This window comes from Dromaius novaehollandiae, chromosome 2, assembly GCF_036370855.1.
Source record: "Dromaius novaehollandiae isolate bDroNov1 chromosome 2, bDroNov1.hap1, whole genome shotgun sequence".
In the NCBI taxonomy this organism is placed as follows: Eukaryota; Metazoa; Chordata; class Aves; order Casuariiformes; family Dromaiidae; genus Dromaius; species Dromaius novaehollandiae.
The window spans coordinates 113,092,184-113,118,153 of NC_088099.1; the positions used below are offsets into that span (position 1 = coordinate 113,092,184).

General features: G+C 37.2%; 1 protein-coding gene across 6 annotated transcripts in view; it reads right to left on the bottom strand.

Annotated features, from left to right (window-relative positions):
- The window catches only part of CEP192 (centrosomal protein 192), a 72,992-nt gene that overhangs the window by 4,056 nt on the left and 42,966 nt on the right, over positions 1 to 25,970 (bottom strand). For 5 of the 6 annotated variants that reach the window (XM_064507168.1, XM_026094334.2, XM_064507169.1 and 2 more), the window contains exons 29-42: positions 24,855 to 25,031; positions 24,017 to 24,277; positions 23,698 to 23,816; positions 21,424 to 21,533; positions 17,715 to 17,856; positions 15,296 to 15,465; positions 14,805 to 14,928; positions 11,496 to 11,601; positions 9,647 to 9,851; positions 8,375 to 8,454; positions 7,391 to 7,486; positions 5,750 to 5,869; positions 1,249 to 1,370; positions 403 to 526 (exon numbers count right to left, since the gene is read on the bottom strand). In XM_064507168.1, coding sequence (XP_064363238.1) covers positions 403 to 526; positions 1,249 to 1,370; positions 5,750 to 5,869; positions 7,391 to 7,486; positions 8,375 to 8,454; positions 9,647 to 9,851; positions 11,496 to 11,601; positions 14,805 to 14,928; positions 15,296 to 15,465; positions 17,715 to 17,856; positions 21,424 to 21,533; positions 23,698 to 23,816; positions 24,017 to 24,277; positions 24,855 to 25,031 — 1,956 coding nt within the window. Of the gene's footprint in view, positions 1 to 402; positions 527 to 1,248; positions 1,371 to 5,749; positions 5,870 to 7,390; positions 7,487 to 8,374; positions 8,455 to 9,646; positions 9,852 to 11,495; positions 11,602 to 14,804; positions 14,929 to 15,295; positions 15,466 to 17,714; positions 17,857 to 21,423; positions 21,534 to 23,697; positions 23,817 to 24,016; positions 24,278 to 24,854; positions 25,032 to 25,970 lie in introns of those variants that run through there. The other variant, XM_064507172.1, reaches the window with a different exon arrangement.

Here is a 25,970-nt window from a genome sequence, read left to right on the forward strand (position 1 = left end):
ACTGACTTTTGGAACTAGCAAGTTAAGTTTCATACTATTGCAATCTTCTGTCAGAAGGAAAGAGACAGAGACACAGAGAGAGAGAGACAGAGAGAGAGAGAGAGACACAGAGAGAGACAGAGAGAGAGAGAGAGACACAGAGAGAGACAGAGAGAGAGAGAGAGACACAGAGAGAGACAGAGAGAGAGAGAGAGACACAGAGAGAGAGAGAGAGAGAGACACAGAGAGAGAGAGAGAGAGAGACACAGAGAGAGAGAGAGAGACACACAGAGAGAGAGAGAGACACACAGAGAGAGAGAGAGACACACAGAGAGAGAGAGAGACACACAGAGAGAGAGAGACACAGAGAGAGAATGAGAGAGACACAGAGAGAGAATATATTTGAAAGTCTACCAAACTTACGAAGTGCGTCGTAAAAGAGTTATTCCGCAAGTTGACCTTTAATGTGTGCGACTCCCCAACTCTGGTTGGAGGAAACATATACAGGTCTTCTGGTGCATACAATCCTCGAATTATCCCATTTTGTCTAATTTTGAAAAGGAATTTAAGATATTAAGATTTCCTATTTATATGGTTTGAATATATTGATTCTATACTTGAAGACAATACTTATATTTTCTGATGATACTAAATTAAGTAAATAAAAAGGAAAAAAAAAAATCACCCTGAAGTCTTGATGCCATCTTTAACAAAAAGATTTTATCTTCCTGATATCCACACCATCCCACAGTATGAGACTTGGAGATCCACCTTACACTGAACAGTAGCAAGGTTAAGACATGCAGTACAGTGGTCTTTTGCAGAGCCAACTTTAAGATTTTGTAGAGTTTCCATAAGGGTAGAGTGTGCAAGAGATTTTACTGCTACAACAGTGAATCATGGTTAGGCTACCCAGCTGGAATGAAAAAGTATGGGAAACTGTTTGTGAATAATACAAAGCCATTAAGTGGTCTGCCAGATATGTTTCTGCAGCTGTTTACTGTTTAACATGGGATAATTGAGCTTGGAAGGAACCCTGAGGAGGCCTCTAGTCCAAACTCTTGCTCCAAGCAGGGTCAGCTCCAAGGTCGTACCAGGTTGTTCAGGGCTTTGTCCTGTTGGGTCTCAAAAACCTCCAAGGACAGAGACTGTACAATGTCTCTAGGCTACCTGTTCCACTGCCTAACTATCCTCATGGTGAAAAAGTTTTTTTTTTCCACGTTCTATCCAGCTGGAGCCTCTCTTGTTTCAATTTATGCCCATACATACCCTCCTTTAACTGTAGAAGCTTCAGAGTAAGCCTTCCTTCCTGGTATAGGTGGAAGCTCAGTTTCTGTGAGGGCATCTGTGAAGGCTTTCAGAATTAAAGTTTTATTTTCTGCTTTAGTACCCTGTTGGCAAAAATAAAGTAGACTTTAACATTTACACTTAATATTTTAATCTTTAAACATTTAAACCATTTCTCTTGTCTAAATTAAAGTTTTATGTTGATAGTATAATTTTTCCAGAATAGTAGAGTCTAGATCATTGTGACAGAGGAATACTCTAATGTGTTTGTGTCTTACAAATACTTTATTTGTTACAAGTCAGTTTGCAACAAACTAGCAGCGCAGAGGGAGACTTGGGATTGCTAACAATGAAGATTTTATTAAAAAAACACCCTCGATATCTCTGCAGATATTCTGCCCATATGCCTCAAGAGCAGCAAAGTCAGCAAAACAACTGCTCAGAAGGAGAAGGAAGGGATAAGTCATCATTATAGCTTGAATTCTCACGAAAGCAAAAAGCTTTGTAATGCTTTTGTATTATGAACAATACATCCTTCTCACCAGACAAAGAACTCTGCAGATAAACAGAATCTGATAACGCATTATATTTTAACTTCTACATTCTGAAATTCAGCCGTAATATTTACCACTGTTATGCCAGTAGGAACCTACATTCAGTGTACTCACTAACACAAGGCAACTAGATCATCCCAAGGGAATGCTTTGCCAGATAAACAATTTCAAATTCTGCATTGTTTGACATAGCTAGACAGATACCGTTTGATACCCTTGGGTCACAGTATCTTGACAAAGTCAAAGAATCTGAGAATCTCCTACACTTAGTCATACAACATTGTCTCAAATTTTTCAAAAGCTGTTGACATTTTAGACAAGCAGTTGATTCTCTTACCCTGGAAAGGCTAAAAAATAGATTCATCTTCAGTAGACCTGGTATGACAAATTTGTCTTTTAAACATTCATTTATTTTATTGAGAGAGCTTCTAATCAGTCTGTCAGAAGAAGCAGCAGCCAAGTTATCTTAATTTTAAAAGAAGAATATTCTTCAGTTGCAAATAACCTGTGAACTACAGTAGAACCTAATATGTAAAAACAAGAAAGGTTTCATATATATCTCTTGCTTCGAGAGCTTTTAAGGGAAAATTGATGAGTGCCATGCCTCAGTGTTATTGTTCAAATTCTGATTTATCAATAAGGCCAGTTAACTGCATGAGAATGAGATACTTTACAGAAAACTGTCAGAGGTTCTCCCCAGTCTTTATAATGGCATCTTCTACTGTTGCATCATTTAACTAACACCCCTATTTACTGATTTTCCTGTTTCAAATGAGAGCAGTATGGTAATATTGTCCAAATGGTTACATTTAAGTGCCTTTGTTCCAAAGAAACTTCAGGAGCATATGAATAAAACTAGTGTCTATTTAGTCTTAAAACTGGAATTTTTTTGCTCACTGAGCTTAGAAAGGCTTTCTTCCTCTCCTCTTGCTCCTGGAATACACAAAAACAAAACAGATCTTCTGGACTGCTGATAATAGCAATCAAATCAAGAATCTTGGTAAACAATGTTTTGTCTTAGGTATTCACCAAGAAATTAACTAAGTGACAGCTCAGTTGGTTCACTTCCACTGTTGCAAAGTGATATATTAAAAAGTCACATAGTTATACAGGTAAAGGAAATAAGCCATGTAAATTAAAAATGTTATGCAGTTATGTTATGCAGTTAACATTTGTCCAAACCATGGCAGGGGTTCACTTTTATGCAATCCTTGACTGTTCTACATGACAAAGGAGAAATCAGAACAACTTAGGTCCTGCCTCAGTCTTCTGGCAGGTTTTTATTGGTTCACTCAGTTTCATCCAAAAGGGTCCAATAATTAGACCAAAATAATCCAGAATTGTCATGTACAGTGGTAATGTCATTGATTTAAGACTGCTCATTCTTAGACCAGTGAAATACCTAACAGCAGCCTAATCAATGTTTATGAGGCAAAGAAAAAAATAAGTCTGAATAACCAGTATTGAGACTGGGAGGGGCTGCAAAGTGCATACAGAATTCCTCCTTTCACTGTTTCTAGGAAGAATTTTGTAGGGACAGATCCTTCTGAGCTGCTGACTGTTTTGTAATGGTGGGAGACTGCAAGTGCACACAGAGCATGATCAAAGTCATAGTTAACTGGTTTTTGTTTCAAGGAAAAAATGAATACAGTATCACTGATTTTCCTAACTTCATGTCATTCTTTTAGTTCTTTTCTAAGCTCTTTCCAGTTTTTAATTTCTTTTGAAGTGATGCTACAAATAAACACTACTCAGTCATTATGAATGACAGTCAGTCTTCCCACATTATTCTATCAAGAGTCACATTAACCATAGCAGTAGCCCTCTTTGCCTCTGCAAACCCAAAACGATTGAAGTCCTTTTCAAAGTTGTAGTAATGCAGTCTAAACTCTTGATCCCTGGGACACAACAGATTGCAATTAACTTGTCTTCTCAACTAGAAGTGGACCTGATCAAAAAAAGCAACAATCTAAGTAAATCATCTGTGTTGGCTCCTCTTGTAAATAGATTTATAATTCCTTACCTATTTGAATAAGGAAATATTTCATTTTCAGCTCTGACTTCTTCAAAGTGATCCTGACATTTTTCAAATATTTTCTACAAAATTTTTTTCCATATGTACAAGATGTTTGAAAGAACTAATTGTTAACAGCTTTGAAAAATCAAGGGGAACAAATCTGACATGCTAGTTCATAAACATCAATATCAAGTCGCACTGCTCAAATATTTACACAACCGTAGCACCTAGTCACATTCTCAGAAGTGAATTATTTATAACTAGATTTCTGATAAAAAATTCAAAGAATTAGATGAAAGCTTAATGAAAACCCTGTTAAACAAAAACTGCCCAGGTTCCATTCTTCCTAAAGTTAGAAGTCATTTAATGTATACTTTGCGAACAAGTTGCCTTTTCAGTATAAATAACTGGGAAGAAGCAGCATCCTATGTAATGGTTGCTTTCCAATGGAGGCAAGATGCACTGGCAACAACAAGAAGTAAGATTCTTACTACTGAAACAGGCTTCGTTCTCTAAAGAAAGATCTCAGACCTTCATCTGGACAACTTGGAAAGAACATGTAAACTTTCTGGAGAGGACAGCAAACCATATATATATTAATCATGCAATACTGACCATACAAAGCTATTCACATTCAGATGGGTAGGGTTTCATGGAAGGTATTGAAAGCAAGCAAAGTTAAGAGCACAGAAAATCAGCTCCAACTCCCAGGCCCCTATCTCCAGGCCTCAGCATAAAATTAGAGCTGAGGAACAACAGGAGGCCTGAAGAGGAGCTCCAATTGCTCCTATGAATAAGTCTCAAAAAATTCCCCACCTTTGCTGTTATTCTGATCTATACTTATAGAATGGTCTTCTTAGATGCCTGACAGTTTCAAGATTTTTTTTTTCCAGCCTGGTGGTTTTGTGTCTTTTTCTCTTACAAAAGAGATAAGGGAGACTTCGAAGTAGGTCAGGAACGGTACTGCATTACTCAGTGCAATCTTCACACAGACAGATCCATAGTCTTATCAGCCCAAGCTTAATTCCCTCCTTCCTCCCTGGCACTATTTTTCTCCTGAATTCCTGCTTTCTTCTATTCAAGAGATCCTAAGAAAAGTCTAATTGAAATATTTTCATCATTGTTTTTGCTGCTCTTAAAATCCGCAAACACACACTTATGAAGAAAGCAAATCAGTCCCTCCCAACACAGACTGAACATAAATTCAAAAAACAGTAAACCTACAGTCATACCCGATCCACTGACTAAATAATGGTTTATTGTATTGAAACACTCATTTCTAACAAGTGCGCCAGGACTAAAATGAGGATCAAAAATGAACAGAAAACTACTAGTTCTTTCCAAATCAACTACATAATGTATTTAGTAAAATTCCATATCACTTTTCCACATTAAAAAAATATTATCAATGTAGTTAATACAGATTAAGGATATAATTGAATAATGTTAAATATAAAAATGCTCAGAAAAAGAGATTCAGTCAGAAACACATCTATATCTCCCAAATCAATGTTTGAAGTTTCCAAGATTGCATTGTTACATACTATAATAAAGACCAGGTACTTTGCTACAATTCTTTGTAGCATGATGTATTTAATGCCTGATACAAACAAATCTGCCTCTACAGAAACAATTCCCTGAGAAGACAAGTTTCTTCTCTATTTTCTTTGAGCAGAAGGCAAAATTGTGCATCTTAGATGGCAAAAGAAAATGCATTATCACATAGGCAAGATGAGAAAGGTATTTTTGTAAGATAAGAAAAATAATACATTTAGGTCTGAGATAAAAGTATTATCACACTTTTTTTCAAAATATTCTGGGACATATCAGAGACAGTACTGTATGGCTACATTAAGATGCTCATGAAGAATATTCACCCGAGAGAAAGAGTTTATCATATTTATATACTTACTGCTCCAGAAAGTTGAAATCTTAATTTATGTTTCCTATATGGTTTTTCAACTGGGTAACACTCAAGGTCCCAGAACTGGGAGTAATCTCCTCTATCTCTGGGTAGAAAGATTAGAGCAACCTACCAAACAAAAGAATTTTATTTTTTATTTTATTTATTTTTTACAATTTCACCTACATACAGTTACAGTTAAGCCAGCACAAAATATATACACTAAAGAAATAGAAATATACATGCCACACATAGTTGATCTTGCAGAAGACATTACTGTCCCTCCTCCTTTACCCTCAAATGAGAGATCTGACAAAATGGGTAGTGCAAGCACTCCCAAACAGGATTTGAGTTCAGCTGATTTGCTTTAAGAAAAGTCAGCAAGTGCTTGCACACTTGTTTCTATTACTAAAACAGGGGAGAGGGGGATGAGGAAGCGAGTATGCCTGCAGCTGGAAGGCAGCAATGCTTTCACCTAACAGCTAAACTGTGAACAACTGTACTCCTCCAGCTCCAAATCTGTAAGCATACTTGTAGACTACAGTGCTACAGTTACTAGGACAAAAATTAAAACTCACTTGCAGGCTATGCATTTGAACATCCTTAAAGGTCCGCTATAAAACAAAGATTCCTCTCTACATAGTGCTGTAGCAGCTTAGTTCAAGAGTAAACTTGCACTGATTTCATAGTTGGAAAAAGAAGAGAGAAGGAACAGCAGACCAGAACAGATCACTACAGCTGAATATTTGCCAAATATTATCATAGTCATTGCAAAAAAACAGCAAATCATGATAGCAGTCTACACCTAATCAGCTCCAAGCAACAGCCTGACATGCCAGTAATGAAATAAGGCCTAATGAATAAACCTGAACTAGGATTGCTGAGGCAGAGACATCTGTTTAAATTCAAATGCTACTTTTTCTGTATTAGGAAATAACGAGACTGAAAGGGAGTAAGTTTTCTATTTCTTGTAAACAGATCATAAATAGCATCATCATAGGAATAATCTATATAAAAAAGTCACAATAATACATAACTATTAATAGATAAGAGTTCATGCAGATGAATATTTAGTGTCAAAGTAGCACTTGGGGAAGTGAGGGACAAAAAGTCCCACAGAAATCTGTTCAGTATGTGCTTGGATATGTTTTATCATTGTGGTTATGAAACCCTCTACTGGCCAAGAGATAAAATTGTAAGTCAAATGAAATCACCCTAAGGAATAGAAAACTGTTCTTAAACAATTATGACAATACCTCCCTCGCATAAGGGAAAATTGTCCTCTCAACTAGTTTTGTAAAAACAGAGTATTATTCAGGATTTTGTTGTAGATTTTACAAAGCATTTTAAAGCACTTTTCTGTTCTGGAATGGCTTATCTTTCAGAACTAAAAAAGCTCTGCACAAAGTAAAACTAGAGATTGCATGTTTTTTATAATTAATTCAGCTGACATTAGACCAGTTGTTTAAGCAGATGCTGAATACCTGATACACTCCAGTACCCAGTTATGGAAGGCCAATATTTTATCATTATCTGATAAAGTACAACCAGCTTCATATATTCAACTGCTATTTCAGAGAATTTCTCATGTAAGGTACTATTTTATAGTTAAGATGTACAAATATTCTTGTAATGTAAATATCAATTTACCTTCTCCTTTTCATGAGCTTCAAGAGTACCAGAAACACGGGAACATCTGAAAGCGGAGTAAGTAACCCTATAAACATGACCACTTTCATCCACATCCTGCAAATCAAGTTATGAGTTAGATTTGGAGGGAAAAATATATCAGCCTTGCAAAGGACTGAAAAAAACATACCAAATCAAGCTACTTTCAAGTGAAAAGATAGTATCAAATCCCCAAAAGCAAATGAATAAGGATTGAAACGACTACAATATTTATGCAATCATCATGACTACTGACTTGCAATTTAGAAGTGGCACACTCACTAAAATACTGCATACTCAGTCTTCACAATCTGGGCTACAGCTAAGAGTGTTTCATAATCCTTTTTCCCATCATTTCAAGACAACAGACCACAATGATTCTAGCACAAAATCAACATGACTATCACAGCACTCAGATTATACAAAAATAATAAAAAAACCCATACACACACACGGGAAAGTATTTACAAATATCGATACTACAGCTACAAAAACTGGCAGGAGTGGCAGCAGTGTGAATCAAGTATCTTTGACCTAACTTTAAATTACCTACAGAAATACCACATACAGTATAATCCCAGCAGCACAAGTCTCAAAACAAGGTAAGTTAGTCTGACGTTCTGGATCTGAAACAGACACATCTTTCACATATGTTTGACTACTTAATGCAATCTGGAAGATGTATTGGATGAGCACCAGCAAACTTTATGAGATAGTAAGTGCTCTATGGGACAGTTTCTGGTCCACTGATTCACAGTCAGGGAGCATATTAGGTGAAAAAGGAAGTAAAACATTTCCCTACTATTGTTAGAAGCAAAAAGATTGCCCAAGAAGAAACTTAACAGTGTGATAAGTAATACATATTCTTTCTGAAGAGGGCAGGGGGAGAAAGTGGAAGGAAGACAGGGAAAAAAGAAAATGTGAAATTTGTCTAAAACATGCATTAGCAAGGTTGCATACACTTACCTTAACATAGGGTGGCGCAAACGATGACAAATGCCACTTCAGGTTTTCATCCCCCTTATTTTCCATTTCCAGATAACTCTCTAGAAAAGAGGTATCAGAATGATAAATGTATTGAATGTCTTTGTTCTGAAGTGTTTTTAAAACTTCTGTATCTTTAGTTGAAAGAGTTTAAACAAAAAAGACTGTTTTGAGACACAAGTTTAACAGAAACACTTTTCATGATGCTGAATAGATTCAAAACTCCTAGAGCAGAATCAAACAAAACACACTATCAAAATTCTTGAAAGCTTAAAGTAAATTTGGAGGTAAAGTCTTCTAATTAAGAATCTCACTGAAGACATGGGGGGGGGGGGGGGGCGCAGGGAAATGTATCAAAGACAATGTGAAGTGAATGTGCTGTTTGTGCCAGGAAGTTGGCTTCTATAAATCCAGAACAACATGACAAATAGCAAAGGTATCCTCCAAGTCACCTCTAACAGTCTCAGTCTATCACAGCATTCAGATTTTTGGCCAGTATCTTCACATAACAGAGTGCAAAAACTACGCAGTTCTAAGGACTGCTAAATGAAAAGTATCAGTGAATCATTACTAAAATCTTCGTTAGCTGGAAAACAGAACTAAGCACTAGGGAAAATCTAGTATCTAGATAACAGAATGGCAGCCTCATATAGTAATTTGGAGAATTTTAAGCAGTATTGGAATTAAAAATACAGACTGAGGATTCAAGGATTTATTTTCAACAGCAACATCTTAGATCCTTACGTAAAAGACAGATAGCCAGTCTTGTAGTTACCATTCCCTCTTAAGGGAAGAGATTTATTTCTCTGCTATATGCACAGAAATTTATCTAGCATCACAGAGTCATATACATATACAAGAAAATGTGGTCTAATGCAGAAGTGCAGTGATCTGGAATGGCTTCAGTAACACACAGTAACCACACAGTGCCATCTTAGCCCATGGCATAATATGGTACCATCCATGACAATTGCCTAAAAATTGCCATATTATCTATCTGTATGCAGACCTATCTACAGGAAACAGGATTGCTATATTGTATAAGAAAAAAAAAGATTTCAGAAAAAAGTTACATCACAAGGACTAACATTTCAAGAAACAAAATCCAGAGAGTGGACCTGCCCAATTACACTTATCAAGCTAAAAAAGAATTAAAGAGTCAAGGCATTCAAGTTTCTAAACATGCAATACAGTAAACAAAAACTCTAAACATAAGATACTACAGATGTTGCAATTACAAATAAGTGAAATTACCTGAGCTCTCACCAGATCCTGTTTTAGGAAAAACAACAGTTCTGTTCTTTATTTCCATTTTTGTTAAAGGGGGCATTGAAAGAGGTTTTGCCACATGAGTAATAGGACTTTGAGACCGTAGAGTGAATGCATTGAGTTTTCTGGATGGAGAGCCTGCCTCAGATGCATCCTGTGCAATTGCCTCTCGAATCTGCACTTTGATAAACTTTAACACAATTTGAAGAGAGTGAGAAGGATTTACATAGTGAACACTTATGCTACTTAATTCTATTTTCTTGAGCTGTAAGAGCTCACATCATTCAACTCTACATCCCAACAGTAGAAAAAAGCCTTAGGTTAAATAACCAGGTCTTCTCTAACTTCAGTTCATAAAGCTTAAAGTTTTTCAAGGAAAAAAATTAATTTGGGAGAACAGGAAAATTTACTCAATGCTTACCAACTGGAGGGTTTAATTCAATAGGTTATATGCAAATACTATTACAGTAACCTATTAAGACTGAGTCCCTCTCTCACTAGAGCTGTTTTTCATAATTTAGAGTTACCTACGAACTATTTACTTACAACCATAACATTTTGTAACAGCTATTTTGCAGCATATTGTGTTTAACATAGTAGCAGTGGATTATTCTTCAATAAGACAGACAAAATAGTAAATTCTACTGGGTTAAGTTATTTGCCAGTTCCTACAATATTCTCTACTCTCAGAGAAAGGGACCAGGGCTACCTCAGATAGTATCTAGTATCTACTATCCATTGTATAAACACTTCCTAAATACCTAGGTTAACACCATTAAAATATTAGAATACTTTTTGCTTAACTGGACAGGTAACAAAGAAATGGTAAAAGTATTACCAACTACTAGATCATTTATATTTGACTTTTTTTGACACATCCTTTATTTTTCTTATACTAGTTTTCCCCTCTTCAATCCTATTCTCATATTGCAGAACAAAATATAGTTAAGGACATGTACAGTGTCTATTGCCTTCTCAACTCACTGTTTTCATCAATTTCCCTGTGCTTTTAAAGGCAGTTTCCAATTTTTAATCATACACATCATCTTTCTCCTTCAAGAGAAGATATGGAAAAGTAGATATGCTGTTTTATTCTTTCACTCTTTCATTTCTCTCACCATGCACCCTAATCAATACCAAAATACATACTGGCTATAAAAAACAAAACAAAACCAAAAAAAAATATCCACAAATAGATATCTATTTCTTTGGGGGAGACTACCAAAGAGTCTTTTTGCTTTTACTCTGATGAAAGAAAAAACTCTTGGCTTAGTACATTTATTTTATATATACTCCTTAATTCAAGCAGGGAAAAAAATCTTGGATTAAAATGCATGAAGATCAAGAACCTGTTCTACAGTTTCTTTCCCACAAACTCATCTGCCAGAAGGCTAATTTTACCTTAAAAGAGACCAAAAGGAGCAGTGGTGTCCTGTCCAACAACCTATTATAGCTTTTCATATTTAAAATATATATATATACACACATGAAGTATATTAATTTAGAATTTCTAGAAAATTTATGCATAAATCAGTGGTGAGTAAGCAAATGCAATTTTATTGGTAATTCAGGCTAAGTGTTCCCCTCACAGTATTTATTCAGAGATGAATGAACCAAGAATCTCAGCTTGCAAAACAGCAGTTTAGCTACTTTTATTCAGAACATTTTCTTTAGGAAAGCTTTAAAATTATGAAGGGAAAAATGATTTTAATGAAAGTACATAAAGTTGACAGAACTGGTGCCCTACATCTAAAAGGTTATAACAACACTACTAGTCCTTACCCATCAAACCAAAATAAGCCATCAAAACACAACTCTCAAGTAAGCCATGTACCTTTTGTCCATTATCACAATGTATATAGATTAGGCCACTCCAAGGGATTACTGAAGGTTTTGTAGCAAGTGATGGATTAGGACTCACCAGAATTAGTATACTGCTCCTATTAAAAGAAAAAATTGCTAGCATTATCCTCATATTAAACTGAACATCTATAACTGATCTCACTAGCTCAAGAAAAGGATGTATTTTTAGGATAGCAGCTAAGTGGAGAAGATCTAAAGATAAATTTAAGATTCTTAGATATCTAACCTGTTATCAAGCTTTAATAGTTAGAAACATGAAACACTAACATACTTTACAAACTTGTCACTGATGGTTGTACTGAGTGGTGTAGGGGCACAGGAAGAGAGTGAAACTTATCTATCATTAACACACACACCCTGTCAGGCAATTGGAAGTAGACATATGATTACATGTTTTAGGAAAAGGAAAAAAAGCTTCAAATTTCAAAAATGAAATTGTATTATTTAAACAAATTATCCTGTACAAATCGCATTTAAGGCATCTTTGAAAACAGTTCTAGGTTTAGAGAAACAGCTTTCTTTCCTTTCTCCCATACAGAACCACCAATTTGGGAGAAAAAAAGAAAAGCCTTCCAATGTTATCAGTGGTTTCTACAGATAGTAAGAACAGTATTCATTCGAAGCAGTTAAGACATCACACAGAATTTGACCACCGAGAACACAAATATACTCTGATTTACAGTGTTCTATATTCTATACTGTATAAATTTAAACAAAGGAGGGCAGAAAGTAAGCAAGGAAGAATTTCAAGATTAGTACTAGATCACTGAAATAAAGGTCATTGATAGTATGCAAAGAGAACCAATTAGCAGAATTATTCAAGTTACACCTGATGAATTAGCTTGAGATATAATCAGCACAGCACACAAGTTTAGTGTAGGAGCAAAATTGATCCATAGGAATCATAATACAGACATCTCATATAAACATCAATTAACAGCTGTTAATAGTTTGAAAATATTAAATCAGGATACTGGTATTTCTTAAAATATTCTTTTCAATAAAAAGGGATAGGGTTTTAGTTTCCAGCAGCAGGAAGTCTTTCAGGGGCATAGCCAGCAAGTACGTTCACACAACAAGCACACAGAACTTCATCACTCCAGAGAAGAATTTTAAGGCTCAGCAGTTTTTGGAATCTCTGCGCTCATGCTTCTCTCTCACGTACAGGCTGTGTATGCAAGAATATAATCTGCAATGTGCACATACCACCTCAGTTACTATGAACTACCTGCTGTCACAAACCATTCCCTTGCCTTTGCTCCTTTCAGCTTCTTTTTGACATTTGCTGCAAACTTCATCTGCCAATCCAACTTGCATGAAGTCACAGACCATATGTCCCTCACAAGGGTCCCATATTCAAACCTAAAGATATTACCTCTCAGTACTTTAATTGCTTCCATTCTGAATGGAGTGGAGTCTAGCAGAAAAAAGTCCAAGCATCTTTTCAAATCTTATCCAGAAAACAAACTCCTGAAACACTTTCCAGAGAAGGTTCTTGCAACCCTTCCAGATTCCAACAGTCCTGGCTTCAAAAGTGCAGTTTCTTTCTCAGTGCTTATCTATACTCCAAACACTGAGGTGCAGCAACATCCCAGAGGCTAGTTTCACTTCGCCTCCATGAGAAAATCTGTTAGAATGCTACCGAACTCAGTAGGGACACAGGACTTGGTTATTCCACGTTCAGACAGGCTAGTGATTGCCTTTACCACATCCCTTGGAACTTGAGGGTTTAGAGGGCGGCAACCTGTGTGATCTTACATGCTCTAGCATGGCAGAGCACATTCTTAGTCTTAGGACCTTCCTTCACTCTCACTGAAGATCTCAGACCTCCTCCTTTTCCTGGACTAAATTAGTTCAAGAATTCTGTGCAGTCCCAGGCATTGCTGCACTATGCAGCTGGCTCCTGTACTGACAGCATGCCTGCTCTTGGCACTGCAGAGACATGGTTGTGAAAAGCAGAAAAACAGGTAAGTGCAGCTTGCTGAGCCTAAGTCAACGGTTCCCACAGATCTGCTTCCCACTCCCAGCTCTGTTCTTGATCCAGACTACTTATTCAGACCCAACATACCAGGCTTCAGTTCATTCTTCTCCAGTGAAGGGCAAAAAAAAAAAAAAATTAGAATTATGCAATGCAAAAAAGTTGCTTGAAGAACCACTTCAATTCCCTCTTAAGAGATCATTCTACAGAGAATCATGAATCCAGGGTAGGGGACACTTGTTAGGTCCTTACTTTTAGCTACTAGCAAGTCGTTCATTGTTATCTCTCTTTTCGAAACTGTTGTTCTTAGCCTTGACAGCATCTGCAAGGAGTGGCAGATATCCAAGTCCCTCCAGATAAGCCTCATATTCTCACTAGTGATGGAAGTCCCTCCCATCCAACATATGAAGATAGAATTAAGTGTTTTTAAATGCATCACATCTTGCACAGTGATGCCAGATTGAAAAGCAAGCATCTACTTTGAGCAAACATCTACAAATTTAAAGCAACTGCTAAATTAAATAATACTCAAGCAGCAAAACTATTTTTTGTGGAGCAAGAGCCATTGGGGAGGGGGGGGAATGAGACTAGTTTAACAGTGGGATCTTAAAAGCCTATCTGAACTGACCTTAAAAAATGCAATTTCAGAAACCAGAGGTGGCCAGAACTTTCAAGCATTTTACTGTGATAGACTTTTTGCTGAAGTCTGAGGGAAATTTCACACACATACAGGAATGCTATGACTATTGTGACAAAATACTAATAGTAAAGGTAGAGGCGACCTGACACTGGCTTGTTATTCTTTTTATATTACAGGTTTTAAGAAGCCATAGACTAAGTGGCAAAAAACAGGTTTGTCAGAATATAAAAAAAATTCAGATGGCTATCAGCACATCAGCAAGAGAAAATGTGAACAAGTCATACTAATATCCAGAAGAGAAGCATTTTGTAAGAACAGCTAAGTTTTTTTCTATAGGATTAATTTTAACAAAAACTCTACTGTGAAAGGAAGATTTTTTTTTTTAAAACTTTTCTGCTTTGTCAGCCATCCAGTTCCCAGACAACTATACAAGAACAATAACAGTATTTCCCAGCACAGAAAACTCTTGGCTATGTAATTTTGCATATGACAGAAATGTATAACTACACAAGGAAATATAAAAAGATAAGGTCCTGAAATATAAAAGCTAGATTTACATGTTAACTGACAAAAAGACTACACCTGAGAACTCACTAAAATAAATCTCCCTAAAACCTCACCACACTTTCATAAGCTAAGGAAACCTACAAAAAGAAGCTTACTCTGGTTCAATACTTCCATGTTGGGGAGTTATAGTAAGGCAGTGAGCTGGCCAAGAAAGCTCAAATGTCAACATCCTATTAGAATTGTTGATAATTTGTACATGTCCAGTATCAGCTGTTCTACCTGTAATATAAAAAAGCTGTAAGTTAAAACAAACAAAAATTAAGATGTCCAAAATTGAGACGCACCAATTAAGATATTTTGTCCTATTTTTACCTTTGTATGCTTTAAAGCCTTCATAGTTTCTCTTGTTGATGCACTGCATATTATAAAAATTCCCAGTTTAGTTCACATATACTACCTAATTGATCTTTCTGCTGACAATTTCACCAAAACTACATTCAAACCAAGTTTACTGTTCAGATGAAATGCTACTTCAACAAGATTACTCAAACCAAATTTACAAATCCAAAATAATTATTGGCATGGTAAGTAATACAGTTATTTTATTACTAGAATAGTTATTTTATTAGCTTTGAAAAATACTCACTAATAGAAGATGTCAAAATCAAGTATTCGGGTTTAACAGCCCAAGTCTGTTGATCAACTAATTTATTCGGAATGATATCTTCAGTTTTTACAGGTAATGGAGGACCTTGAGGTCCTTTAACAGGAAGGACATCCAAAGTTGCATTGATGTGTCTGACCGAGTTGACAAATCTGAAAATAAAATTGCACTAAGCAACAGTATTCATAAAAATAGCTTACAAATAATTGCATTAACCTACTTTTAATATTCCTCAAAGTGTCATACTTGCATATAAATCTCTTCACAAGGACCTCAATTTAATTCATTTCTCCATTATTAAAAAAATTAAATCAGCAGCTATATCATGACAAAGTTTATTCACAGGATGTTTAAAAGGAGCATAATGGAAGGGATTAAAACAACCAATTATCTTTAGGTGATAATAAAGTAAAAGGCTTTCTCTATACATGCTTTATCCAGATTGAAAAGCTACTGCAGGGAGAAATAAGAGTTCACAGAACCACAGAACAGTTGACATTGGAAGGAATCTCTGGAGATCATCTAGTCCAACACACCTGCTTAAAAGCAGAGTCAACTAGAGCAGATTGCTCAGGACCTTATCCAGTCAAGTTTTGACTTTGTTGCAACATTTGACCGCCCTCACCATAAAAAAGTTATGTTTAAATGAAATTTCTTGCATTTTCATTTGTGTCCATTACCTCTTGTCTGTTCACTGTGTACCACTGAGAAGAGTTTGATTCCACCTTCTTTACCGACCCCCACTAGATACTTATACATACTGATAAGATCCACCCTCCGCCCCCTCTGAGCCTTCTCTGTTCAAGGCTAAGCAGTCCCAACTCTCCCAGTCTTTCCTTGTATGACAGGAGCTCCAATTCCTTAATCATCTTCACAGCTCAACATTTCACATCTTTGCTTGTAAGATGGAGGGCAGATAAGCTCATGCATGAAAGCTAAGAAGCTTTCTTATTTTAGGATTCAGAGTATTTCTCAAGTTAAAAGCTTAATTGACAACAAGTTAGATTTTAAATACTAAAATACAAACCAGAAATCAGCAGTTAAAGGTAAAATAGATAAATCTCTTGCTCCATACAACATTGTGCAAACATATAGCTTTTGTTCCTATTATTTCTACTTTTACTTTTTAATGCTCCTGAGAATCCTGACTCGGTTCACGACATCTGAATTAATACCTGTGGATTCATCCCTTAAGATAACAATGGAACTAGCATGGCAATTGATTCATAGAATTCCTTAACACGGAATTTCATAATGGTCAGATTACTAAACACAATCATACTGCAGTGCACTCGAAGTGAAGATCCTTATGCTGTTTAACCAGGGAATAAATTCAAAAGATGAAGAACTGACCAGGCTATCACTCGGGGGGGGGGGGGGGGGGGGGGGGGGGAGAAGAGAAAGAAAAAAGTAGTAAAAAGAAAGAAGGCAAGCCCACTTACTGCTGGAGATACTGCTTTCCAACCTCTAGTTGTACAATCCCAGTATGTCTGACAAACACCTCACTAGCTGGTAAGTCTGTCAACTCTCCAGAAATGTTCAACATCTGGAGTGCAACAAGCACAAACAATTCTAAGACAGCAGCTACATACATAGAGATTAGACTCAACAGGACTAGCAGGCTCTTTCTTCACTTACATAACAGGATCTTGAGAAGGAAAATGCATAAAGACCCAAGAAGCAACCAATAAAAATATTTTTCTTACAGTCAACCCATTTTTACTTTGTCTTCATGCTATGCTGTCTTAAGTAGGACTTGAACAGGATTTTGACATTTCTTCCCCGATGTCAGGGCTCCAAACATAAGAGCAGCCTGAATATATAAAAACGACAAGTCCAAATCACAAACTAGGTCTCTGTCAGTCCTCCAAAGAAATTCTCCCAGAACTGGACAACTTGATTGGGGGGGGGGGGGGGGGAAGAAGTCAACCTCAGCACTGCTCATTCTCTTGATGAGCTGCAGTACATACCACAATGAAAGGCATACTGGCGTATGAGCTGAACAAGGCAAGGTTACTAATCCTTGGTATATCTCTATTTCTCTCAGAGAGATAAAACTTCATTATATTACTAAGACTATAAGAAATGTACTTTGGAAGTACCTATGGAAAAAAACAGCTTCTTGAAATGAAGAAGAGAAAGTTGCAAGTGACTGACATCAGTCTAGAAAATAGTTTAAAAGTTTTCCTAACAGTTTAAATACACTATATAAAAATGCAGAGAAGACTTAGCTAAATATTCAGAGGCATTTTTCAGTGCAGTCAGCTCTTTCACTCACACAGCAAATCAATTTTCATCGAGGTAAGGATACAATCGTTAAAAAAAATCTCAAAGGTTTTACATGAAAGCAGACGCAGTTCACTTTGGTGTTACCTGAAGGTAATCTTTACAGTCACATTACCTGTCTGATTCCAAATGACACCGAGGAGACTGCTGCAAATCATCCTGGTCAAAAATGGGATATCCAACCAGAGAAAGGATAACCTTACGCATATTTCCATAGAAGAGATGGATGTCATTTGCCCTCCTTGGGATATCAAATACTAAAAATAAGAGCAACAGAGCAATTCTAGTAAGAACAAATCAACAGTACCCTGAAATCACACAGATTTGAGATAAAATCCTAGTTAATCACCAGTTGGCTAAAATACTGTAGATTGTTCCAAAAATTACTTACTACAGGTTCAATTATCAGGGATAAATCAACATTAACATTAGATGTAACATAAGAACCTAAACATCCAGCAATCTGAACATTTTAATGGCATTGTGGAAAGTAAGATTTTGACAGAAATTACTTTTAAATCAAAGACGAAGGATTAACACTTCACTATTTAATTCAATATTCCTGTAACTGCCTAAAAGACCAGAAATGTCAGAATATCATTTAAAAATACTAAAATATTAGCTCAAAATATTTAATTAATCAAATCAAAGAAGCTTGCTGCTTTGCTTTAAGCCATTTCTTCTTGAATTGGTAGAACGAATAAATGAGCATTTCTTACATAGGATAGGTTTGATCCAATTGTTATTGCCTTTGCTGCACTGTAGATAGCAGGGAAAATTATTAATATTGGTATATAGCTTCTACACTTCAGATGAGGATAAGACAGAGCAACACCTACTATAGAAGCATTTACATGTACCTTCAAACTTGTTAACAAAACCAGGAGTCTTACAAAAGGATTTCTAGCAGAACATGCTTTTCTGAAACAACTAGAGTTTTAATCTGTCGTATTTAATAGAATCCAGCATAGAAATATATTCATCCTGTAGAATGGCCACTATTTCTACTCTGTCAATTTCTGGTCTCCTTCCCCCACCCCATTCCTTGAACTTCATTCCTTTCAGGAAATTCCAGTTTTAAAACACCTCATTAAGATGTAAAAGTGAAATGTGCTATCTCATTTTCATTAACTAAAAGTATCAAAATGACCAGTTTATGATGACATTTAAAGTTATCTTAATTATAAGGCCATAGTGCACACGTTTCAGATTCTAAAGGTCAGACTCAGAGCATGCAAACAGCATAATGGTGCAATCTTCCAATCACGAGGGACAAGCCATTTTTTAAAGGCTTAGATCCTATCAAATGTAATCAAGTATGTCATGTGATACCTAGAAATGAATTATTCTTAGGAGAATCTTACAGAGGATACTTGATCGAAATTCTTTCCCTGCTCTTTTAACAAATATGCATATGCAGATGAGTTACTAATCTTCACTGCAAACTAGATTCGTTTTGACAGCACAGGAAGTATGCAATTCACAAAACATTCTAGACTGCTTTAAAATAAAATATTTAGAATAAAAATTGCTACGTGTTCAATAACAACCACTTCCTCTATTCGACTGGCAATTTACGCATACCTTCGCAACTAGAAATATTATTATACAAGTAAGAAAAATTTGACCACTACAGCAAAGCAACTGAATGAGAGGGTGCTTACGCAGTAGCCTGAGACACGCAAGACTGCTGCAGCTCCATGCCGTCCAACCTGTGCATGTGTTCCCAGTAGGTGCACACACATACACAACATATAATTAAATATACACACAGCCAACCACAAATATCAATACAAACACTCAGCACTCCCACAAACACAAAACAGCACCAACCTGCCTCGTCCTGTTCCCCTCCCTGGCTCATCAGGACAAAGATCTGTTAGCAGGACACATATACCCACATATACAGTGTGGACCCGTCCAGTAGCCGGGCTTAGACACTCAGCCTATCCAGTAGCTGGCACAAACACATACAAACGGGTCCCTCAGGTGACCCCGAGACCTCAAGATCTTTCCAGCAGTCAGCCAAGACCCCCAGTAACTAAGTCTCCCTGTGGTCCCACGCTAAGAGGCATGCACCACCCCCCCACCCCCAGCTCCCAAGCCACTTACCCGATCCCCCCTGGCTAGTCTGCCTCAATATTCGCTAGCGATCACACCCTGACATGTGCACCCCAGCTCTGTTGTTGCCAGCACCACAGAGGCACCCGGGCCCCGCGACCCACGGTCCCACTCCTGTTGCTGGCACAGAGACCCTCGCTTGCACCAGCCTCTCCAGTCGCTGGCACCACAGAGCCCTGGCCCCTGCGACCTGTCGTCTGACGTTGAGTGCCAGCGCTTTGACCTCCATGCACACACATGCACACAAATAGAGACCCGCACCCAGGAAAACAGTTAGAAATGGAGTTTGGTGAGCAGACAGGACAGGCAGCAGCGACGAGGCGCAGGGCACGGCCAGGCAAGCAGACTGACCAGCAACCTGTTCACATGCCGCCAGCCCCTCTTCAGCCTCTTACCCCTCTATTTCCCCATGTCTGCTCCTGCCCAAACCATATATCCCTCCCTTTCCCCCCCTTTGGTTCCACCCATAAAGATCCCATAATAAGTCTTGTGCAATTCCCAAATGCTCTTCCCTGCATCCCATAATGAGTCCCACAGCCCTTCAGCAATAACCCCACCACCACCCACCACCTCCTGCAGTCTGTAAGGTGGTCTGGAGAGCCTCTCCTGCAAGGGGTGCGTTTCACACCTGGACAACGTGTGTGTGCATGCGCAGGCACAGATGGGCTTTTTAAGGGCTGAGCCCTCTCCTGTGACTGGGCCCTGGGAGCAGCCCAGTCAGGATATTACTCTGGTTCCCCCATTTGCCATTGTTCCTCTGCTCTCCTTTCTGCGTGTGTGTGTGTAAAGACGAGCTTTTAATCACACAACCTAACAATAAATATAGGACAAGATCAAAACATAGGAATATCTGTAAAATTCTAGTCCTCTTGAGTATGAAAGCTGACTGTCTGCTCTTAACTACATAGTTATGTATCACACTGATACATCAAGTGAGCAGACCAGTGAAAACTGACACCATACTATTTCAAGCTGAAGTTAAAATATAATTTCTTAATAGATTTTTCAAAAACCTCTGTGGATTAAGGCAATGTAGAACAGAGACCAAAATAGTCTAGGGTTATAGCTTTACCATTATGTAGGTACATATTAGAACTTCCCAGCTATAAGGATTGCCTTTAATCTTTAACTTTATTCCACAGTCTGTTTAACACACTTATTTAAAACGCTGAAAAGCAACAAAGCAGTTAAACATTGAATTTATTTACTTATTTAAAGGACACTGTCAGACTAAGTTGCAGACTTTCTTAATTCCTTGGTAATACAAGTAGAAGTTGAAAAAAGTTTAAAGTTACTTAATTTGGGAGGGGAAAGACATCTTCAAACATCACCAAACTTGTTTTCTGCCTCTTAGTTTTCAAATACAGAACATATTACCCATGTACAAAATGAACTCTGTAACTTTCAGTAAAATTGTACCTCAAGTCTCCTCCTCAGGTATTAATGATAAGGTAAAAACTCTCAGAATAAACCGAACATTTCTAGTGTCATAACATACATAGACGAGGGCTTCTGTTCTGCTCAGAGAAAAGCACGGCAGGTATGCAATAAAAGAAAGCAAGTTTTGTCCAAATTGGGCATTTCACTTCTCCATTTAACAAAAAAGAAAATGTGGAAAAGCAACTAGAATTCAAGCCTAAAACACGTTTTCCCCCCCCCGAAAACAAGTATTACATATTTCCTTTAACAAGTAATAGGCTCACCTTCTGTCACTAGCTGCTCCCCTTGAAATTCTTCATCAAATACGATGTTTCTCAATGAACTGTTTTCTGGGAGTATGTATTTTGCTACCTGAGGGTTATACATCATGGCTCTATTAAAGAGATAAGAAAGAGACTTTAAATTTTACTTATTACTGGAAACATCAATCCGAAAAGGAATCCCGAGGTAAGAATCTATCATTTTAACTTTTATCATTTCTGGAATACATTAAACTCATATTTGTGAACGTACTTAAGTTTGAAGCCTTTTCATAAGCTTAAAACTTGAAGAGAAAAAAAACACAACAAAAAATAACCAAAAAACCCAAAACAACAAAAAAACCCCACTGCTCTATTGCTGCACAGTAAAAGGTACCAAATCATGGCCATCATAGGCCTATCTTTCCAAGGTGCATACTTATTGTCTACCCTGCATTACATCTAGCCAGATTTCTGGTAAGCACTTCAGGTGTCCAAGTCATTTTTAAATCATCACAGGAAAGATGAGAATGCTATTTTGATCCTGAGGAAAAGCCTCTTGGGGGGTGGGGGTGGGGGGGGGGGGGGAAATCAACTAGTCAATGGCAGAGTGGCAGCAGGTGCCAAACAGCTGGGACATGGGGCTGAAGAATATGACTGAAAATGGAACAGAAAATACTGGCACACATGGCGATATAAATAGTCTAGGGAGAAAACAGGAAGCTACAGGTCAGTAATGGAGAGCCTAGCACACAAACTTAAGGAGGCAGAGCCTTGGAGGTAGCAAGAATGAAGTGCCTATGCAGAACCCAACTGCCTCAGCACTAGTAACTGTGACCCCCCCATCTCTTCCTCCTAAGTCTCAAGACACTCACCAGGCTGCTGACCGGGTATATTTTTAGAGTAAAGAACTTGAACCAGAAGTTGGCACACTGGGCAGATTTTTCATTTCACAGTTGTGCCCAAGCTCCAAATCACAGCTTCGTATTACACACCTAAGAATGGGGCTTGACTGCCTTCCTATAGCCCTTGATCTCAGGAGACGAATGTCCCTTTTTTGGGATTCATCAAGGGAGACTTCAGAAAAGCTCCCATCAGGAAACAACCAACTAGACCACCATGCTCATGAACCTAAATGTCATACTTGCTGACTAATAAAACCAGCAACTGAAAATTTCATCCACATACCAGTGTCTGTAAGCCAAACACAAAGAAGTTCCAAATGCTACCTACACAGGTGTACCAAGCTTCTCAGCTGGTTTTCTGTGGATCAGCAGAGAAAATCCTTTACCTCAGTATTTTTGCTCTCTAAGAAGTTTTCAGGGATAGCGAGCACTGTCTCAGAAAGAATTCATATAAAAATCAGTAATAAACATCTGAAAAAATCTCAGGCCAGTTTGCTATCAAAAATACCACACACGCAACTATTTCATGAGCTTTTTATTCAAAGTCACATGTTTAAATGCAACTACATTTAATACTTGATTTGGGTAATAATAAATATCATGGCTTTCATAAAGTTTCTGGCAACCACATCTGACAGCAATAGCAGGAGACTGTCATTCATCGAAGAAAGTTTTGTACTGAATCATCATCATCAACACCCTAGTACTCAGCTCATTCTTAATGTTTTGCATCATCATTGTACACCACACAGAGAAGTCAAAAGTGCCACTTGCGTCATTAGAAGCAGAGTTTCCCATTCAATTTTTGTGCATTTGAGTTATACAAATTGAAATATAGTGACCTCCTTTAACCATGGTAAGATAAATCCTAGCAATTTCATTTGTGTCTGCTATGACTATACGTAGCTGTTATTTCTCTCAAGCACGCATCCACTCACACTCCATCTTCCTCAACTTAAGTCAGCAAAACAAAATGTGGATCTCACTCAAAATGTAATACTACTGAATTTCTACACTACTCCTTTCAGAAGGATTTTGTTTAAAAATTAAGGCTACATACATTTTGGAAAAGACATAACAAGAGAAACAACTCTTCCAATACAAAAATGCAAACCCCCCCTCCCCCCAAACAATATGCACAACTTTTGAGAATGTAAAAAGAAGAAAGAAGAAAAAAAGAAAAACTTTAACTGGGATCATAGCCGCAGTATGTAAAAAACTGCCAAACATAAGACTTGATGGAACTCTCCACATCATCAAGGTCTTTTGTTTTGTTCTTGCCACTTTCATAGGCATGTTAAAACCCACACTGTTGGTAGCATTATACCTTTAGTTTTAACATTGTTAAACATCTGTCTACTTCATAACAGCAACCTATGATATTCCATCTTACCTACGATATTGCTGTCTGGAAATTTCATCTCCACAAAAAAAGCATATTGCTGATAACAACGTGTTTGTTTTATGTAAGTTTTTTTCTTTTTCCACAGGATTCCATGTTACAGTAATCACCTGATAAAAGACATAGTCAACATATTCAGAAAAAAATTCTTGCAGTTGGTACTGATGTTTGGAAAACTACTGCAACACAAGTGAAACAGAATGTTAAACACAAGTTAAGTGAAACTTTAATGAGAAACTTCTGATATGCATAGTCACTAAACACATCTATTTTAAATTAATAAAACTTGTCCACAATTGGGTATACTTACCTCATGCGTTCCTTCTTTTAGCACAAACTTCTCTGGGGACACCGTCATTGCGTGAGGATCCACAGCTGTTTTTGTCTCAAGGTCTGCCAAACACAATGCTTTAACATAGGCAGCACGAGAACCCGTGTTTCTTATGCGGAAAGAAACTTTCTTTAATCTTGCAGGCAATAATCTCTCCAGTGTTATCATGTAACTGTTCGACAGTTTTTTAACATTTTCTAAAATGATATTGCTTGTTCCTCCATATCCAGACAGAGGTATCTGAAAGTAAGGAGTATACTTCACATGAAAAATGTTTCTTGCTAAATTTCTGTAAAAGATATTAGGGTTAAACTACAAAGCATAGTAAGAGTAGGATAGAGCATATACTACACAGCATAACAAAACACTTAAAATGAGAATTGAAATGACCTTGCAAGAAAGAAAATAAGCCTAAATTTATTCAACTTCAGTTTCAAGTTTTGCTGAAAATTAGTTTAAGGTTTTTCTATAAAACCAGGCAAGTTCAGATTTTTTTTTGACAGTTCTAGAGTTAAAATCTTGGGTGACTTTTAACATACTACATAACATTTTTCTTATTTCTTTTGTAAGAGGGGGAAAAAGTGCGAAGTCAAGCTGTTGAATGTTCAGACTAAAGTTTAGTGCCCATACCACATTTAGCAGGTAAACAGATATACATACTGAATATCTTGAAGAGTTTAAAATTTTAAGTAGAGAGAGCTTTTCTAAAAAAACAAAAAAAAAACCAAAAAACCCACACACGCACAAGCCAAACCACACCACAACCACACACACAAGAAATATTTCAAATTATTACAAGCTAGGTTGGGACTCTTACAGTAAATTTAATTCCTGGCTGTGATCGAATCCCCAGCTGTTTGATTTCCAGCTTTGCAGACATACAAGCTACACGAGTAGGTGCAAATATCAAGTATATATTAGTATCTTCTTTGGGACGGATTTTGAGCTCCCAATTACTAGCTAAGCGTTCCTCTGATCCAAATATACTCTGCAGCTATTAAAAAAAAGAGATACCAAAAGTGAGCGAGTACAAAAAGAAAATATAGAGTAATAAGACTTCCTTCATTAATAACCCAAAATTAACTTCATCAGGCTCTGCACTAATTATGTTGACAGCAGGAGATATTTGAGGCTGCAATGACTCTAAACAGGAGAAGTAGAGAAACAAGGCTTTTCAGTTGGAATATTACATTTTTACAGCTTTTACCAGTCAGATTCCCAGCCAACCTGTTTCATTTTGTAGCTTTATTTTCTCTAAAGCGGTCAGGACAAATAGGGATAATTACAGAGGAAGGCATACAAAAATTTTTTGGCACCTAGCACTGCCAGTTGATTTTCTGGCCACAACAGGAACAGTAAGCAAGAATCTACTAAACAATTCTGTCCAGGACAGAAACAGCCTTCACTGATGAGTAATGAAAATTGAGTCATATTGGTTAAGGATCTCTCAGATTGCTAAACTCAGGATCACCCTCCAGAATGAACCAGAGAAATCCAGCCACCCTTCAAAGGAAAGAGTACAGATGAACCAGTTAACAACTGGAAGACAAATTTTCTAATGAACACAGGAAAGCCATCTCCGAAGTATTTCCAGAATGAAAATCAGGCCTGATGTCCAGAACGCTGTACAATGACCATGGTATCTCATGCACCATTACATATAGTTAGCAAAATTCTTCTCTGTGAGAAGTCTGAAATCCAAAACCTATATGGCACTTAGAATATGTGCCACATCTTTCCAAACACTGTTACAAGTCCATCAATAACATTTTCAGAATGTGTCTGTCTCCCCTCTGATTACAGATGTCTTCTCAAGACAAAGATGAGGAAGGCATCCCATCTTAGTGCCGAGATCTAACAGACCACAGGCAGTAAAGAGTAAACCAACTTTGATCCCAACCAGCTTCAGAATCAAGCAGGCAACAATACAGAA